Source organism: Oncorhynchus kisutch, linkage group LG14, assembly GCF_002021735.2.
Source record: "Oncorhynchus kisutch isolate 150728-3 linkage group LG14, Okis_V2, whole genome shotgun sequence".
Lineage (NCBI taxonomy): Eukaryota > Metazoa > Chordata > Actinopteri > Salmoniformes > Salmonidae > Oncorhynchus > Oncorhynchus kisutch.
Window position 1 is genome coordinate 60,936,062 of NC_034187.2, and position 20,312 is coordinate 60,956,373.

The 20,312-nt window shown below is 42.4% G+C and overlaps 1 protein-coding gene across 3 annotated transcripts in view; it reads left to right on the plus strand.

Annotated features, from left to right (window-relative positions):
* LOC109903543 (ras/Rap GTPase-activating protein SynGAP-like) overlaps nt 1–10,232 on the plus strand; it is a 115,156-nt gene extending 104,924 nt beyond the window's left edge. For 2 of the 3 annotated variants that reach the window (XM_020500317.2, XM_031788696.1), the window contains 4 exons: nt 5,454–5,665; nt 5,896–5,923; nt 8,370–8,687; nt 9,410–10,232. In XM_020500317.2, the coding sequence (XP_020355906.2) occupies nt 5,454–5,665; nt 5,896–5,923; nt 8,370–8,678 (549 nt within the window). In that variant the 3' untranslated portion in view covers nt 8,679–8,687; nt 9,410–10,232. The remainder of the gene's footprint in view (nt 1–5,453; nt 5,666–5,895; nt 5,924–8,369; nt 8,688–9,409) is intronic. The other variant, XM_031788695.1, reaches the window with a different exon arrangement.
* The last annotated feature ends 10,080 nt before the right edge of the window (nt 10,233–20,312 follow it).

Consider the following 20,312-nt stretch of genomic DNA (forward strand, 5'->3'; position numbering starts at 1 on the left):
CGACCTGGGTTGGGCAAAACTAAACATGGCGGTGTTCGCCTTAGCAATCTCACTAGGATAAAGACCACCTCCATTCCTGTCAGTATTGAAAGAGATCATGATACCTCACATCTCAAAATAGGGCTACTTAATGTTAGATCCCTTACTTCAAAGGCAATTATAGTCAATTAACTAATCACTGATCATAATCTTGATGTGATTGGCCTGACTGAAACATGGCTTAAGCCTGATGAATTTACTGTGTTAAATGAGGCCTCACCTCCTGGCTACACTAGTGACCATATCCCCCGTGCATCCCGCAAAGGCGGAGGTGTTGCTAACATTTACGATAGCAAATTTAAATTTACAAAAAAAAAAATGACGTTTTCGTCTTTTGAGCTTCTAGTCATGAAATCTATGCAGCCTACTCAATCACTTTTTATAGCTACTGTTTACAGGCCTCCTGGGCCATATACAGCGTTCCTCACTGAATTCCCTGAATTCCTATCGGACCTTGTAGTCATAGCAGATAATATTCTAATCTTTGGTGACTTTAATATTCACATGGAAAAGTCCACAGACCCACTCCAAAAGGCTTTCGGAGCCATCATCGACTCAGTGGGTTTTGTCCAACATGTCTCTGGACCCACTCACGGTCACAGTCATACGCTGGACCTAGTTTTGTCCCATGGAATAAATGTTATGGATCTTAATGTTTTTCCTCATAATCCTGGACTATCGGACCACCATTTTATTACATTTTCAATTGCAACAAATAATCTGCTCAGACCCCAACCAAGGAACATCAAAAGTCGTGCTATAAATTCACAGACTACACAAAGATTCCTTGATGTCTTTCCAGATTCCCTCTGTCTACCCAAGGACGCCAGAGGACAAAAATCAGTTAACCACCTAACTGAGGAACTCAATTTAACCTTGCGCAATACCCTAGATGCAGTTGCACCCCTAAAAACTAAAAACATTTCTCATAAGAAACTAGCTCCCTGGTACACAGAAAATACCCGAGCTCTGAAGCAAGCTTCCAGAAAATTGGAACGGAAATGGTGCCAAACCAAACTGGAAGTCTTCCGACTAGCTTGGAAAGACAGTACCGTGCAGTACCGAAGAGCCCTTACTGCTGCTCGATCATCCTATTTTTCAAACTTAATTGAGGAAAATAAGAACAATCCGAAATTCCTTTTTGATACTGTCGCAAAGCTAACTAAAAAGCAGCATTCACCAAGAGAGGACGACTTTCACTTTAGCAGTGATAAATTCATGAACTTCTTTGAGGAAAAGATTATGATTATTAGAAAGCAAATTACGGACTCCTCTTTAAATCTGCGTATTCCTTCAAAGCTCAGTTGTCCTGAGTCTGCACAACTCTCCCAGGACCTAGGATCAAGAGAGACGCTCAAGTGTTTTAGTAATATATCTCTTGACACAATTATGAAAATAATCATGGCCTCTAAACCTTCAAGCTGCATACTGGACCCTATTCCAACTAAACTACTGAAAGAGCTGCTTCCTGTGCTTGGCCCTCCTATGTTGAACATAATAAACGGCTCTCTATCCACCGGATGTGTACCAAACTCACTAAAAGTGGCAGTAATAAAGCCTCTCTTGAAAAAGCCAAACCTTGATCCAGAAAATATAAAAAACTATCGGCCTATATCGAATCTTCCATTCCTCTCAAAAATTTTAGAAAAGGCTGTTGCGCAGCAACTTACTGCCTTCCTGAAGACAAACAATGTATACGAAATGCTTCAGTCTGGTTTTAGACCCCATCATAGCACTGAGACGGCACTTGTGAAGGTGGTAAATGACATTTTAATGGCATCGGACCGAGGCTCTGCATCTGTCCTCGTGCTCCTAGACCTTAGTGCTGCTTTTGATACCATCGATCACCACATTCTTTTGGAGAGATTTGAAACCCAAATTGGTCTACACGGACAAGTTCTGGCCTGGTTTAGATCTTATCTGTCGGAAAGATATCAGTTTGTCTCTGTGAATGGTTTGTCCTCTGACAAATCAACTGTAAATTTAGGTGTTCCTCAAGGTTCCGTTTTAGGACCACTATTGTTTTCACTATATATTTTACCTCCTGGGGATGTTATTCGAAAACATAATGTTAACTTTCACTGCTATGCGGATGACACACAGCTGTACATTTCAATGAAACATGGTGAAGCCCCAAAATTGCCCTTGCTAGAAGCATGTGTTTCAGACATAAGGAAGTGGATGGCTGCAAACTTTCTACTTTTAAACTCGGACAAAACTGAGATGCTTGTTCTAGGTCCCAAGAAACAAAGAGATCTTCTGTTGAATCTGACAATTAAGCTTAATGGTTGTACAGTCGTCTCAAATAAAACTGTGAAGGACCTCGGCATTACTCTGGACCCTGATCTCTCTTTTGAAGAACATATCAAGGCCATTTCAAGGACAGCTTTTTTCCATCTACGTAACATTGCAAAAATCAGAAACTTTCTGTCCAAAAATGATGCAGAAAAATTAATCCATGCTTTTGTCACTTCTAGGTTAGACTACTGCAATGCTCTACTTTCCGGCTACCCGGATAAAGCACTAAATAAACTTCAGTTGGTGCTAAATACGGCTGCTAGAATCCTGACTAGAACCAAAAAATTTGATCATATTACTCCAGTGCTAGCCTCTCTACACTGGCTTCCTGTCAAAGCAAGGGCTGATTTCAAGGTTTTACTGCTAACCTACAAAGCATTACATAGGCTTGCTCCTACCTATCTCTCTGATTTGGTCCTGCCGTACATACCTACACGTACGCTGCGGTCACAAGACGCAGGCCTCCTAATTGTCCTTAGAATTTCTAAGCAAACAGCTGGAGGCAGGGCTTTCTCCTATAGAGCTCCATTTTTATGGAACGGTCTGCCTACCCATGTCAGAGACGTAAATTCGGCCTCAACCTTTAAGTCTTTACTGAAGACTCATCTCTTCAGTGGGTCATATGATTGAGTGTAGTCTGGCCCAGGAGTGGGAAGGTGAACGGAAAGGCTCTGGAGAAACGAACCGCCCTTGCCCCTCTTTCCACTGGGATTCTCTGCCTCTAACCCTATTACAGGGGCTGAGTCACTGGCTTACTGGGGCCCTCTCATGCCGTCCCTGGAAGGGGTGCGTCACCTGATTGGGTTGATTCACTGATGTGGTCATCCTGTCTGGGTTGGCAACCCCCCTTGGGTTGTGCCATGGCGGAGATCTTTGTGGGCTATACTCGGCCCTGTCTCAGGATGGTAAGTTGGTGGTTGAAGATATCCCTCTAGTGGTGTGGGGGCTGTGCTTTGGCAAAGTGGGTGGGGTTATATCCTTCCTGTTTGGCCCTGTCCGGGGGTGTCCTCGGATGGGTCCACAGTGTCTCCTGACACCTCCTGTCTCAGCCTCCAGTATTTATGCTGCAGTAGTTTATGTGTCGGGTGGCTAGAGTCAGTGTGTTATATCTGGAGTACTTCTCCTGTCCTATTCGGTGTCCTATGTGAATCTAAGTGTGCGTTCTCTAATTCTCTCCTTCTCTCTCTCGGAGGACCTGAGCCCTAGGACCATGCCCCAGGATTACCTGACATGATGACTCCTTGCTGTCCCCAGTCCATCTGACTGTGCTGCTGCTCCAGTTTCAACTGTTCTGCCTTATTATTATACGACCATGCTAGTCATTTATGAACATTTGAACATCTTGGCCATGTTCTGTTATAATCTCCACCCGGCACAGCCAGAAGAGGACTGGCCACCCCACATAGCCTGGTTCCTCTCTAGGTTTCTTCCTAGGTTTTGGCCTTTCTAGGGAGTTTTTCCTAGCCACCGTGCTTCTACACCTGCATTGCTTGCTGTTTGGGGTTTTAGGCTGGGTTTCTGTACAGCACTTTGAGATATCAGCTGATGTACGAAGGGCTATATAAATAAATTGGATTTGATTTGAGTATCGCAAATAGGCCATTTGTCGTCTTAACATTTGGCACGTAATAATAGCACAATTGCCAGAAAATCTAATATACATTTTTATGTTCATCCAAGTTTTTCTTGTTTACAGATTTCGAGATCCTCTGTCCAACTTTCATCACTCAAACTTTCCTGTCGGATTTGTCTATAGTTATGCACATGTGCAAAAGGGATTTTTTTACAACTATAAACCTGGTTCAAGCCCTGAATGCTGATTGGCTAAAAGACTATGCAAATCAGACCATATACCATGGGTATGACAAAACAGTACTTTGTACTGTTCTAATTACGTTGTTAACCAGTTTATAATAGCAATAAGGCATCCCCAGGGTTTGTGACCTATGGCCAATATACCAGGGCTAACGGCTGTATCCAGGCACTCTGTGTTGCGTCATGCTTAAGAACAGCCCATAGTCGTGGTATATTGGCAGTACATCATATTCCCTTTGCAAACGATCTGGTGAGATGAATAAGGGGAAATTATCTTATCTCTTCCCACATTTTCAAATTGCTTTATTTTGTCATGTCATAGCTTGCAATAATTATTATTTTGAGGAACCCCGAATTTTGCTTCTAACGTTGTTACAAGTTAAATATTCCTTCTTAATTGGCTCGATAACGTTATGGAAAAGGGGCTACTGTATAAATATGGCAACTCCTCTCTTGCTGTGATTTAAAAAAAATTGGGCTAGTTTTCAAGCCTTTTGGCCAGGTTTTGTGTGGTCATTGGGCTATAATTTTTTGTTTGACCTGACAACCCTGTAGTTAGTTCACTTTTGGGTAACTCAAGGGGAGGCTGTATCTGAGCCTGGTAGACCCTACCTGTGCTTTATTGGTTAAGACTGGTTTTGCCTAAAGAGAGGCTTTTTCTTTTGAAAACTGACATTTTGAGGTCAGAACATTATGTACAAAACATTAAGAACACCTCTTTCCATGACATAGACTGAAAAGGTGAATCCAGGTGAAAGCTATGATTCTTTATTGATGGCACTTGTTAAATCCACTTCAATTAGTGTAGACGAAGGGGAGGAGACAGGTTAAATAAGGATGTTTAACTCAGTATTAGGAAGGTGTTCTTCATGTTTTGTTCACTCAGTGTATTTGTAAATACCACTGTCATCTTTGAAACACCAGCGCTATGTAAATAAATCCAACACTCATTTGCACCTTTACCTGCCTTCCTCCTGCTGAGTCTTTGTCCTTAAGACTACTAGAAGTCCCATATTTTATGCTGATACAGTGCAGTGGAAATGGGAGACAGATTGCGTGCAAACCTGTCACTTAAAAAGCACTCAATGATCTCGGAATCTCTGCATTTGAACTTAGTGTTTATTGTGATATAGCGTGATATAAGCAGATTTCAATATAATTCCAATGCAAGACCCCAAAATGTTTGCCCCCTCGTCGATTACAACTTCCCCCTTAGTCACGTTATACTTGCGCCAGGGTCTGCCAAATAGATGCTAGAATTCTAGAGCATTGATCTCCCTCCCCTGCCGTCTGTCTGCCAGGTAAAGGAATACGAGGAGGAGATCCATTCTCTGAAGGAGCGCCTGATAATGTCCCATCGGAAGCTGGAGGAGTATGAGCGCAGGATGCTTTCACAGGAGCAGCAGACCAGCAAGATCCTATCGCAGTACCAGAACCGGCTGGACGACAGCGAGCGCATGCTGAGGCAGCAGCAGCTGGAGAAGGACAGCCAAATCAAAGGCATTATCAACAGGTGAGCTCGACCAAAACAAGACAAGACAGAAGGTTAATGCCTGCTTGCTCACTTGCCTAGATATCATTTACGTTGAATGAATTTACTTTTGTGGGAATTTCAATTCCCCCGAACATCATATCTGTTTCCATAAACAGAAAGGCTAATGATGGGAGGCCAAATGGCAGAAAGAAACTGAATCGTGGTTCTGTAGCTTTTTCTAAAATATACATGTTCTCCTTCTTTTACAGGCTGATGGCTGTGGAGGATGAGTTGAGAGTGAGTGCCATTCCTGAAATGAAGCCCAGAATGTTCAGAGAGCAGATCTGTCAGATCTGTTTGTCCGTTGGTCTGTATGGCTGAGAGTGTATTCTAGTCTCTATGAGTCTATGGTGTGTACGCTGACATGGTTTAGTATGGATTCACTAGTCTGTCATATGTGCCATTTGTACATTAGTAGTGGTAGCATGTGGCTAGTGGAATGCATTTGGAAACCTGCAACGTGCTTACGCAGATATGACGGGCTTACCCATATATGACATACCTGTGGCAAAGAAACGGTGACATAGTTAACCCCATAAAGGGCCTTGATAACTCATGGACCCAGCCAAGTTTCTCAACACAAGCTTCCCCTTTGAGAAAACGATGCGAAACAAGTAAAACGCTGTTCTCTTTACATTGATTCATTTGGTTACTTGACAACATACTATATTGCACCATGTCTATTCCGTCCTACAGTATGTAAGCTGTTGAATGTCTGTCTGGGCATAATGTCTCTCTACATTATAGAATTTTTACCACCACTGACAAAAGACCGTTTCAACTACTGCATATTGAGGCATTTCTTTCTCAAAGCTGGTGTAAATGGCATCTATGATGGAGTGGACTGACAGTATAAGGTTGAATGGTGTGGTAAGTATAGGGGTGTTGCTATGCATTGCAGCATATTCGAGTCCTAGAACATGGAGTTTTATCAACTGGACAACCTTCGATTGGCTGATCCAATCCCTGACCAGTTTGTTTTGCCAAATGCCCCTTATTTGTAGACACAACCAGTTTCAATGAAAGCATGGCCAGACTGAACCAGTGTAGTGAAATAATATTGAAACAGAGAGATATTCAGTTTGGATTCCAGGCTAGCTTTCCCTTGATCCAGCTACATGCTATTTCTTGCACACTATATAGTGTGTATGGCCAGGGAAAGTAGAGCCCTGGCATCTATATGTTTATTTGTAAAGGTATGCAACACTCCATTACTGAAATATACCCCCTACATTTCTGAAAACAAAATGCCTTAAGTAGCTTACCATGGTACAACTGTATTAACTTGTATTTAATCATTTGAAATGTTTTCATCTTTCAAAGCGAGAGGCTCAATGTGTGAATCAGAAAGAAGCTGCGGTTTGCACTGATAGTGTCAGACCAACACTGACAGTGAACAGGGTTGGGGGGGAAAAGTAGGGTTGGGTTCTTTACTGTCTGAATGGTTGCAAAGAGGGTTTTCTTCTTGTCAGAGGGTTGTGGGTTATGTTTCCATGTAGCATGATTTCCCATACCGTTGTACCTGTGATTTAGTTTGTTGTTTTATTCTAACTGTGTTGCCATATTGTGTTTATGTTCATCAGTTCTTTTGAGGTGGTGGGGTGAACACATGAACAACCCTATTTGGTACTAATTAGCATCTTTTTTTCTGAGAGTGTATTGATACATCTTTGCGGGAAATTATGAATTGAACATACATGTCTTTTTTAAGTCTTACAGAGTGCATGACTGATGGTAGTTTTCTGTGCATCCCTGTGTTGAGGATGAGTTTGGGGCATCTGCCAGATGCCAGATGCCTGAAACAGTGGTTTTGATTGGTCATGAGCATGAGTTTTTGCTGATCCCAAACAGAGGTTAATTATGACACTTTCATTGTATTATTTGAGAAAGGATAGGAGCAGAAGCAGGGAGAGTAAAGGGAGTACAAATGTGAAGCGCTCATGATTGAACCGGGATCCCCGCCGTGGGGGAACGTATATGGATTAAAACGTGAGAGCGTTACCCACTCAACCAGACTCCGGGACCACGTGACACTTTTCGTAACTTGGCTATTTCTAGCTTTACTTGTTCAGTGTGTATGAGGCCACAGTCCGCAGTGAGTTAAGGCAGCCAACACTGTTAGGGTGCCACTGATATGAAGCCCATTGACAACTACATTTTCTCAAATTGAAATGACAATCACTGACTCTTATCAATCCCATTACATGAGGGGAAAGGTCGCTACTGCCACCTTAGGCTAAAGTCCCTCTGTATTGCTTCAGACAAATGGTTGGACTACACCTGGGTTGTGTTCATTAGGGCATACATCAGAAAATGTTTTGCAACGGAAAATGAAAAATAGCTTTTCTTATTGGATAAGTCCAGGTATATCAGTCCGTCTTCTTCCATTGGGTACCTAATGAACAGGACCCTGTTTCTCAACCCTAAACCCCCACCCCCCCACCCCCCCTGTCTCTGTCCTGTGCTTTCTTGTGGGGTCTTTCTTTTATTTCATCTCTGTTGGAACTTCACATTCCTTTACTTTATAACATATTTCTTCTCTCCCTTTCTGCAAAACTCCCCCCCCCAACCCCCTCTTCTATCCCCTCCTGTGTGACGTTCTCTCCCCACGCGTTCTCTTCTGACTCCCTCCCACCCACCATTCCGCCTTTTCTCCTCCCTCCCTCTGTCTTGCTATCGATAGGAAGAGGACTCTTCCTCTCTGGGTTCAGCAGACCCCCATGGTCTCCCCGGAGGTGGGGGAGGGACGGCCACCGCCACTGCCAGGCCCGGGGTCTCCTTTTCGGGCGTCTCCTGTGCCAGCACCCCTTGGAACGGAGCCCTCCCTCCCGTCCCACCTCCCCGCCTACACGTCAGCCACAACGGGGAGCTCCGTGGCAACCGAGCCTACCCCTCGACTACTACCATGGCTACGCCAGCCAGGAGCACGGCATCTTGGACCTCGGCAACAGCAACATCAGATCCAAGCTTAACCGGGAGGAGAGCAGTCTAATAACGAAATGTGATTACTGAAACGAGTCAAGTTGAGAGAAGAGTTTTCACACCCAGAACATCCTCTTGGCTATATGTTTATCCTTTTGGCCTTTTTTCAAAATAATCATTCATTTACTTGATAGGGACAGATTCAGTGACAACATTGGCACATCAATTTACCAGATAGCAGATGCATTGCACCGTCTTGCTTGAGCTTGCGCTAATTTCCAGCATCAGTCACTAGATGGGCTTTGAAATAATAAGAATTGGTTCTCAATTAAGAAACCGTGTTGAATAAAGGGATAATAATAAAGTGACGTATTCGTTTTAAAGACTAAAGGAGCCATCCTCCGATGTTTAACAGGTGATCCAATAATGCCGGTTATGTCGTTTTTAATCAAATGGGCTTATTTCAGTTAAGGTTTGCTAATTTACTAATTGATAATCGCAGTTAATGACACGTGGATTGGAAAAGCTTATTTGTACCTCTTTATTTGAAATCCAACTAGGACTTCCATGCTCTCTCTCTCTGTGTGTGTGTGTGTGTGTGTGTGTGGGTGTGTGTGTGTGTGTGTGTGGGTGGGTGGGTGTGTGTGTGTGTGGGTGTGTGTGTGTGGGTGTGGTTGCTGAATGTTCAACTCTGTATTTTGAAATGTACTCTGACCAACAAATTGCGGCCTATAATAACTCAAAGATTCTTATTATTATTTCATCCTTTCACCATTTTCATCTTTCCCTCCCTTCCTGCAGCCAATCCAACCGTTTTACGGAGGACACCCTGGAACCTGACTGGCAGATCAAATGCGGGTGGAGCTGATATGGGTCCAAGCTTAATCCTATTGGCTGAAACATAGAAGAGGTCTGCAGTACACGGCTACTCCAGATCTTGATTCCCCCACAACAAGCTGATCTTTAGGAAAATTCAAAGGGGGGAGGGTTCTTTACATGCTAACACACCTTCTCCAGTCCCTCATGCATTTGCTCTTTCTCTTTCTCTCTGCAATACCACTCTAAGTCTTGACCCTGGTGACAATCAGTCCAGTATTAGCGGTGCTGTTTACAGTATCTACATGTTGCAGTGACCCATTCACGAGTGATGAAACATTGCAATAGCGAACCTGTTGTTTCAATTGTAATAGGTATGACAAAGCACAATACTGAGAAAGAGAAAGAGAGACTTTGGGGGATCCAAAGACCCCCCCCCACCTCAAATATTCACTTCACTTAATTAATTCCCCTGTGACACACCTGCTACACTGAACGCGTAACCCAGTGGGTAGAATTTTTGATTACAGAGCTAGTGCCTGCGTGCCTGTCGTGGAAACATGCTGCTAACGCCCAGGTTTTATTGAAAACAATGGGAGCATCTCATACCCGGTAAAAGTCATGCGTCCAGTGTAGCAGGCCTGTTATCCTGTCAACCACCATGGCTCCAATGTTTTATATGTTCTTAGTATTCAACTGATACCCTCTCATTCCAGATGGTGAATGAAATTAAAGCATAATGCACAATACTGCCCCTCAGACTATATACAGTACCAGTCAAAATTTTGCACACCTACTCATTCAAGGGTTTTTCTTTATTTGTACTATTTTCTACATTGTAGAATAATAGTGAAGACATCACAACTATGAAATAACACATATAGTAAACATAAGTGTCAAACAAATCAAAATATATTTTATATTTGAGATTATATTTGAGATTCTTCAAAGTAGCCAGCCTTTGCCTTGGTGATAGCTTTGCACACTCTTGGCGTTCTCTTAACCAGCTTCATGAAGAATGCTTTTCCAACGGTCTTGATGGAGTTCCCACATATGTTGAGCACTTGTTGGCTGCTTTTCCTTCACTCTGCGGTCCAACTCATCCCAAACCATTTCAATCGGGTTGAGGTCGGGTGATTGTGGAGGTCAGGTCATCTGATGCAGCACTAAATCATTCTCCTTCTTGGTCAAATAGCCCTTACACAGCCTGGAGGTGTGTTGGGTCATTGTCCTCTTGAAAAATAAATGATAGTGCCACTTAAGTGCAAACCAGATGGGATGGTGTATTGCTGCAAAATGCTGTGGTAGCCATGCTAGTTAAGTGTGCCTTGAATTCTAAATAAATCAGACAAGTGTCACCAGCAAAGCACCATCATACCTCCTCCTTCATGCTTCACGGTGGGAACCAGATAGGCTAGATAGATTTTCACCGGTCTAATGTCCATTGCTCGTGTTTCTTGGCCCAAGTAAGTCTCTTATTCTTATTGGTGTCCTTTAGTATTGGTTTCTTTGCAGCAATAACACTATGAAGGCCTGATTCACGCAGTCTCCTCTGAACAGTTGATGTTGAGATGTGTCTGTTACTTGAACTCAGTGAAGCATTTATTTGGGCTGAAATTTCTGAGGAGGGTAATTCTTGTGAACTTATCCTCTGTAGCAGTGGTGATTCTAGGGCATAATTTCCTGTGGCGGTCCTCATGAGAGCCAGTTTCATCATAGAGCTTGATGGTTTTTGCGACTGTACTTGAAGAAACTTTCAAAGTTCTTGAAATGTTCCGCATTGACTTTATGTCTTAAAGTAATGATGGACTGTCGTTTCTCTTTGCTTATTTGAGCTGTTTTTGCCATAATATGGACTTGGTCTTTTACCAAATAGATATATCTTCTGTATACCACCTCTACCTGGTCACAACACAACTGGTTGGCTCAAACGCATTAAGAAGGAAAGAAATTCCACAAATTAACTTTTAACATGGCACACCTGTTAATTGAAATGCATTCCAGGTGACTACCTCATGAAGCTGGTTAAGAGAATGCCAAGAGTGTGCAAAGCTGTCATTAAAGAAGGCTACTTTAAAGAATCTCATATAAAATATATTTCGATTTGTTTAACACTTTTTTATTTACTACATGATTCCATGTGTTATTTCACAGTTTTGATGTCTTCACTATTATTCTGCAATGTAGAAAATAGTAAAAATAAAGAAAAACCCTTGAATGAGTAGGTGTGCAAAATTTTGACTGGTACTGTATACCTCTGTAATGCCATGAACATATTTCTCTACGGCCTAAATGTTTCCTCCTTTTTCCTTATTCTATTCTTCTCTATCTCTACACAAGAGGAAATAGTAAATATGCACAGCCCTATGTTTCACAACAGAAGGACAACAGGTCTCGATTTCTATGTCATCTGGATACAATTACAACCTAGGGAGCTGGGATATATGGACATTGTTTTACTTTTCCTACGTAAGTGTTTTAATGACATGAATTTACTCACCTGGACATGTGTGGTGTTTGTTTCTTTGAAATTATATTCCAGTTAGATTTCTTTACATTGTGGACAATTCCCCTGGACCACTTTACTTTTGTACGTATGGGTTCTCCTCTTCGAGATGGAAAGAGGAGGTTTTTACCTGCTTTGCCTCCATCAAAGTCTGGGACACACTGCCCTCTTGTGGCCATAGTATCAATCTGCACTAGGTAGGGGAGGAAGGATGTTTCTTCAAATGGTGCTCAGCTACAGAGCTGATGTCTGGCTGGGGATCGGGAATGATACAATTGCCATGAGCAACCTGTCCCAGTTGAATTGACTCCACTCTCTCACCTTGGACTCGTGCAGATGCCTGGACTCTAACCTTCAGGTCGTACTCACCTCCCCTTATCACCACAGAGGGGTGTGGCAGAATAATCGTCTGATGGTATTACTTAATGTCTCAGTTATTAAATGGGTGTATCTGTTCTTTGTGTGTGTGTGTGTGTGTGTATGTGTATATATATATATATATATATATATATATATATATATATATATATATATATATATATATATATATATATATATATATATATATATATATATATATATATATATATATATATATATATATATATATATATATACACACACTACCGTTCAAAAGTTCGGGGTCACTCAAATGTCCTTGTTTTTTAAAGAAAAGCAAATTTTTTGGCCATTAAAATAACATCAAATTCATCAGAAATACAGTGTAGAGATTGAAGAGTGACGAAGCGACTGGGATGCTGGCCTTCTAGGTAGAGTTCCTCTGTCCAGTGTCTGTGTTATTTTGCCCATCTTAATCTTTTACTTTTATTGGCCAGTCTGAGATATGGCTTTTTCTTTGCAACTCTGCCTAGAAGGCCAGCATCTCGGAGTCGCCTCTTCACTGTTGACGATGAGACTGGTGTTTTGCAGGTACTATTTAATGAAGCTGCCAGTTGAGGACTTGTGAGGCGTCTGTTTCTCTAACTAGACACTCTAATGTACTTGTCCTCTTGCTCAGTTGTGCACCGGGGCCTCCCACTCTTTCTATTCAGGTTAGGGCCAGTTTTCGCTGTTCTGTGAAGGGAGTAGTACACAGCGTTGTATGAGATCTTCAGTTTCTTGGCAATTTCTCGCATGGAATAGCCTTAATTTCTCAGAACAAGAATAGGCTGACTAGTTTCAGAAGAAAGTTCTTTGTTTCTGGCCATTTTGAGCCTGTAATCGAACCCACAAATGCAGTTGTTCCAGATACTCAACTAGTCTAAAGAAGGCCAATTTTATTGCTTCTTTAATCAGACCAACAGTTTTCAGCTGTGCTAACATAATTGCAAAAGGGTTTTCTAATGATCAATTAGCCTTTTTTAAATGATAAACTTGGATTTTTAACACAACGTGCCAGAACACAGGAGTGGTGGTTGCTGATAATGGGCCTCTCCATGCCTATGTAGATATTCCATTAAAAATCTACCGTTTCCAGCTACAAGAGTCATTTACAACATTAACAATGTCTACGCTGTATTTCTGATCAATTTGATGTTATTTTAATGTACAAAACACGTGATTTTCTTTAAAAAACAAGGACATTTCTAAGTGACCCCAAACTTTTGAACGGTAGTGTATATACTGAGTTGAATGTGTATATACAAGAAAAGGGTTCCATGTATAGTGTGTGTGTGTGTGTGTGTGTGTGTGTGTGTGTGTGTGTGTGTGTGTGTGTGTGTGAAGAATTGTTCCTGAGACAGAAAAGGGATTTAAAAAATACACCTCAAAACAGCAAATGACGAGAGGGGGTACACAAGCATGGGTACACACAGGAGCACATCCCATGTCCATGTCTTCTCATATGAGCTGTGTATTGTCCTTTCTTGGTTCCCCCCACTTGAGGAAAAACAAATCTACATTTTTTTCTTCCCCCATGCATGTTTACATCACCCTGTTCTGCACCAAAAAAATCACAAAAAAAATGTAAACCCTCACACACACGAAAGAACACCCTTTCACACAGACACACATGCCGAATCTAACTAAATGAATGTTTTATCTTTCCCTTCTAGTCTAACTGTATGGCACTTTGAAATACTTTTATGTGTTGGTAATTTCTGTATATAAATTGGGACAGTAGATATTACAGAATCTTGCTTGAAATGTTTTTTTTTTTCAATTTTTCTTTTCTCATGCTGTAGTTCTATTAAGGTGAATATATATTTACTTTCAGAATTTTGTTGGTTTTATGAGTAGACCTTATGGTAAGTTGATTTTGTAGTACGTTTTTGAGATAGTTAGGGATTTAGGTAGACTGCACTTAAGATTATGCTTTTCATAGATACAGGTGCAATATATTGAGATGTGATACTGTGCCTCTGTTCGATATCAGATTTTTTTTAAACAATGCCACAACCCCTTTGGGGTCATTTCTCTTTTCACCTACCAAAGCCTCAGATCAACATCTTCTCACATCTATAACCAAGTGGTCAACATACAAGTGAATAGCATGGAAATGTTTGCTGTAGCCACGAGGAATGAATTGCCATATATTGATTTAGCCAATATAGAAATATTTTCAAGTTTCAAATGTAAATCATTCTCAGCTGCTGTGCTACAACATCTCATGTGTATGACTCCTAGACACAAGTAGATTGTCACACCAATCAACTGAACCCTTAACCTATCATATTGAAACTACCTATCTATTAATTACAATGACTGACATATGATATAATGCCTTTTCTCATAGCCATTCCTGTAATCGATTTCTGTGTTTTGCCTTCCCTTTGATGCTATCCTTATGATGGGGACTTTCCCCTTTTTACTTCCCTTAAAATTAGCCATGCCCCTTGACAAGCCATAACCCCTCGACACCCCCTCCTATTGTGAAACTTTTAATGGACATTAGGGAACGTCACAGGCATTTGTATGCAGACATTAATATGTGTGCATACTGTAGATCAGGGGTGTAAAACTCATTCCATGGAGTGCCTAGTGTCTGATGGTTTTTGTTTTTTCCTTTCAATTAAGACCTAGGTAACCAGGTGAGGAGAGTTCCTTACTAATCATTGACCTTAATTCATCAACCAAGTACAAGGGAGGAGCGAAAACCAGCAGACACTCAACGCTCCGTGGAATGAGTTTGACACGTGCTGTAGATCAATGAAAAACATATTTATCAACATTTTATGAAGATATGATTGTTAATAGTCTCATGATAGTAATGATTCTTGTAATTATTTTGATGATTCTTGTAATTATTATTACTATTGCAATGATTTTATTGATATTTAATTAATTATTCAACAACAGTTGATTTTATGTGAATAAGGGTGAAGTTTATATTTCTGGAGATTTAAATAAGTGAACAAATTAATAAATAGATTTATCTCTATCCTCCCACATGCTTTGTGTGTTCTGTCAATTACAGTGCAGTATCTAACCTACCTACAGAGTGTTGTGATTTTGTTTAATGGAAGGCCACCCTCCCCAAAGGGACACCATAGAAACACCATAGAGATAAATAGAGGACTAGATGGATATTTAAGCAACAAGGCCTGAGGGGTTTGGTATATGGCCAATATACCACAGCTAAGGGCTGCTGTTAGGCACAGCGCAACGCGCCTGGACACAGGCCTTTGCCGTGGTATATTGGCCACATACCTCAAACCCCCGAGGTGCCTTATTGCCATTATAAACTGGTTACCAACGTAATTAGAGCAGTAACAATGCATGTTTTGTCATGGTATATGGTCTGATATACCACTGCTGTCAGCCAGCCAATCAGCATTCAGGGCTCACATCACCCAGTTTATAAACCCGTTTTAGCACGGACATTGCCACAAAGGTTCATCCAAGGTGGCATAGCAGTTCAGACGTCTTTTGTCCTCGTCTTGTCGTGTCCTGTATATATATATATTTACAACTTTTTCACATACATTTTATTTTTATTTTCCATCAACTCATCTTCAAAACACTCTCCTGCAACCCGCCTCACCAATGTATATTTGTAAAAAAGTATTATTTACCTCAGATCTGTAATCCTCCAAGAAGCTAGCCAGAAACTCCAAGAAGCTAGCCTGAAACTAGCCAGAAGCTAATCCAGAAGCTAGTTCAGAAGCTAGTTAGCTCCTTTACTGGCAAATCGTTAGTATTCAGCTAACCACGGTTTGTGGTCATCAGCTATCCTTTAGCTCGAAAATCTATCGCCAGTTCTGTACGGCGTAGCGCGGCTCGGAACGGAACATACCGGACCAATTTTTCTCTCCATGTCCCTGGATTTCGACTGCTGTCTGGACATTCATACCCGGATCTCACAGCTAGCTAGCTGCTATCCGTGTGACTATCGGCCTTCGTCGATTCCGGAGCAAACATCAATTATTCCGGAGCTAGCAAGCTCCGTCAATCACTCCTGAGTTCCATCAATCACACCTGGGCTGCAGTCACCTATCCGGACCCGTTTTACTGCCTTCGCGGAGCCCCACCGGGCCTTCACAACTGGACTGCCGACGTTATCTACCCGAAGGAGTTATTCGGCTGGCTCCTCCGTCGCGACGTTACCTGAACGCCCATCTGCGGCCTGCTAACCGTTAGCTGTCTTACCGGCTGCTATCTGAATAGACAATCGGACAATTTTTATTTTATTTTTTATTATTATTATTATGTTTTCTTCTTGGGCCTCTATAACTATATCTATTGTTTTTATTTTTGTTGTTGTTGTGTGATTTGGATTAATCCCCTCTACCACACGGAACCCCACTAATCTACTGACGGAACGCAAGAGGTGGCTAACAACAGACCTCCATCCTATGCTAGCTTGCTACCGATGCCCTGGCTAGCTGTCTAAATCACCAACCAACCTCTCCACTCACCGGACCCTTTTGATCACTCGACTAAGCATGCCTCTCCTTAATGTCAATATGTCTTGTCCATTGCTGTTCTGGTTAGTGTTTATTGGCTTATTTCACTGTAGAGCCTCTAGTCCTGCTCACTATACCTTATCCAACCTATTAGTTCCACCACCCACACATGCAATGACATCTCCTGGTTTCAACGATGTTTCTAGAGACAATATCTCTCTCTTCATCACTCAATACCTAGGTTTACCTCCACTGTATTCACATCCTACCATACATTTGTCTGTACATTATACCTTGATGCTATTTTATCGCCCCCAGAAACCTCCTTTTACTCTATGTTCCAGACGTTCTAGACGACCAATTCTCATAGCTTTTAGCCGTACCCTTATTCTACTCCTCCTATGTTCCTCTGGCGATGTAGAGGTGAATCCAGGCCCTGCAGTGCCTAGCTCCACTCCTATTCCCCAGGCGCTCTCTTTTGACGACTTCTGTAACCGTAATAGCCTTGGTTTCATGCATGTTAACATTAGAAGCCTCCTCCCTAAGTTTGTTCTATTCACTGCTTTAGCACACTCTGCCAACCCGGATGTTCTAGCTGTGTCTGAATCCTGGCTTAGGAAGACCACCAAAAATTCAGACATTTTAATTCCAAACTACAACATTTTCAGACAAGATAGAACTGCCAAAGGGGGCGGTGTTGCAATCTACTGCAAAGATAGCCTGCAGAGTTCTGTCCTACTATCCAGGTCTGTACCCAAACAATTTGAACTTCTACTTTTAAAAATCCACCTCTCTAAAAACAAGTCTCTCACCGTTGCCGCCTGCTATAGACCACCCTCTGCCCCCAGCTGTGCTCTGGACACCATATGTGAACTGATTGCCCCCCATCTATCTTCAGAGTTCGTGCTGCTAGGCGACCTAAACTGGAACATGCTTAACACCCCAGCCATCCTACAATCTAAACTTGATGCCCTCAATCTCACACAAATTATCAATGAACCTACCAGGTACCTCCCCAAAGCCTTAAACACGGGCACCCTCATAGATATCATCCTAACCAACTTCCCCTCTAAATACACCTCTGCTGTCTTCAACCAAGATCTCAGCGATCACTGCCTCATTGCCTGCATCCGTAATGGGTCAGCGGTCAAACGACCTCCACTCATCACTGTAAAACGCTCCCTGAAACACTTCTGCGAGCAGGCCTTTCTAATCGACCTGGCCGGGGTATCCTGGAAGGATATTGATCTCATCCCGTCAGTAGAGGATGCCTGGATATTTTTTTTAAATGCCTTCCTAACCATCTTAAATAAACATGCCCCATTCAAGAAATTTAGAACCAGGAACAGATATAGCCCTTGGTTCTCCCCAGACCTGACTGCCCTTAACCAACACAAAAACATCCTATGGCGTTCTGCATTAGCATCGAACAGCCCCCGTGATATGCAGCTGTTCAGGGAAGCTAGAAACCATTATACACAGGCAGTTAGAAAAGCCAAGGCTAGCTTTTTCAAGCAGAAATTTGCTTCCTGCAACACTAACTCAAAAAAGTTCTGGGACACTGTAAAGTCCATGGAGAATAAGAACACCTCCTCCCAGCTGCCCACTGCACTGAAGATAGGAAACACTGTCACCACTGATAAATCCACCATAATTGAGAATTTCAATAAGCATTTTTCTACGGCTGGCCATGCTTTCCACCTGGCTACTCCTACCCCGGACAACAGCACTGCACCCCCAACAGCAACTCGCCCAAGCCTTCCCCATTTCTCCTTCTCCCAAATCCATTCAGCTGATGTTCTGAAAGAGCTGCAAAATCTGGACCCTTACAAATCAGCCGGGCTAGACAATCTGGACCCTTTCTTTCTAAAATTATCTGCCGAAATTGTTGCCACCCCTATTACTAGCCTGTTCAACCTCTCTTTCGTGTCGTCTGAGATTCCCAAAGATTGGAAAGCAGCTGCAGTCATCCCCCTCTTCAAAGGGGGGGACACTCTTGACCCAAACTGCTACAGACCTATATCTATCCTACCGTGCCTTTCTAAGGTCTTCGAAAGCCAAGTCAACAAACAGATTACCGACCATTTCGAATCTCACCATACCTTCTCTGCTATGCAATCTGGTTTCAGAGCTGGTCATGGGTGCACCTCAGCCACGCTCAAGGTCCTAAACGATATCTTAACCGCCATCGATAAGAAACATTACTGTGCAGCCGTATTCATTGATCTGGCCAAGGCTTTCGACTCTGTCAATCACCATATCCTCATCGGCAGACTCGACACTCTTGGTTTCTCAAATGATTGCCTCGCCTGGTTCACCAACTACTTCTCTGATAGAGTTCAGTGTGTCAAATCGGAGAGTCTGCTGTCCGGACCTCTGGCAGTCTCTATGGGGGTGCCACAGGGTTCAATTCTTGGACCGACTCTCTTCTCTGTATACATCAATGAGGTCGCTCTTGCTGCTGGTGAGTCCCTGATCCACCTCTACGCAGACGACACCATTCTGTATACTTCCGGCCCTTCTTTGGACACTGTGTTAACAACCCTCCAGGCAAGCTTCAATGCCATACAACTCTCCTTCCGTGGCCTCCAATTGCTCTTAAATACAAGTAAAACTAAATGCATGCTCTTCAACCGATCGCTACCTGCACCTACCCGCCTGTCCAACATCACTACTCTGGACGGCTCTGACTTAGAATACGTGGACAACTACAAATACTTAGGTGTCTGGTTAGACTGTAAACTCTCCTTCCAGACCCATATCAAACATCTCCAATCCAAAGTTAAATCTAGAATTGGCTTCCTATTTCGCAACAAAGCATCCTTCACTCATGCTGCCAAACATACCCTTGTAAAACTGACCATCCTACCAATCCTCGACTTTGGCGATGTCATTTACAAAATAGCCTCCAATACCCTACTCAATAAATTGGATGCAGTCTATCACAGTGCAATCCGTTTTATCACCAAAGCCCCATATACTACCCACCATTGCGACCTGTACGCTCTCGTTAGCTGGCCCTCGCTTCATACTCGTCGCCAAACCCACTGGCTCCATGTCATCTACAAGACCCTGCTAGGTAAAGTCCCCCCTTATCTCAGCTCGCTGGTCACCATAGCATCTCCCACCTGTAGCACACGCTCCAGCAGGTATATCTCTCTAGTCACCCCCAAAACCAATTCTTTCTTTGGCCGCCTCTCCTTCCAGTTCTCTGCTGCCAATGACTGGAACGAACTACAAAAATCTCTGAAACTGGAAACACTTATCTCCCTCACTAGCTTTAAGCACCAACTGTCAGAGCAGCTCACAGATTACTGCACCTGTACATAGACCACCTATAATTTAGCCCAAACAACTACCTCTTTCCCAACTGTATTTAATTTTTATTTATTTATTTATTTTGCTCCTTTGCACCCCATTATTTTTTTTATTTCTACTTTGCACATTCTTCCATTGCAAAACTACCATTCCAGTATTTTACTTGCTATATTGTATTTACTTTGCCATCATGGCCTTTTTTGCCTTTACCTCCCTTCTC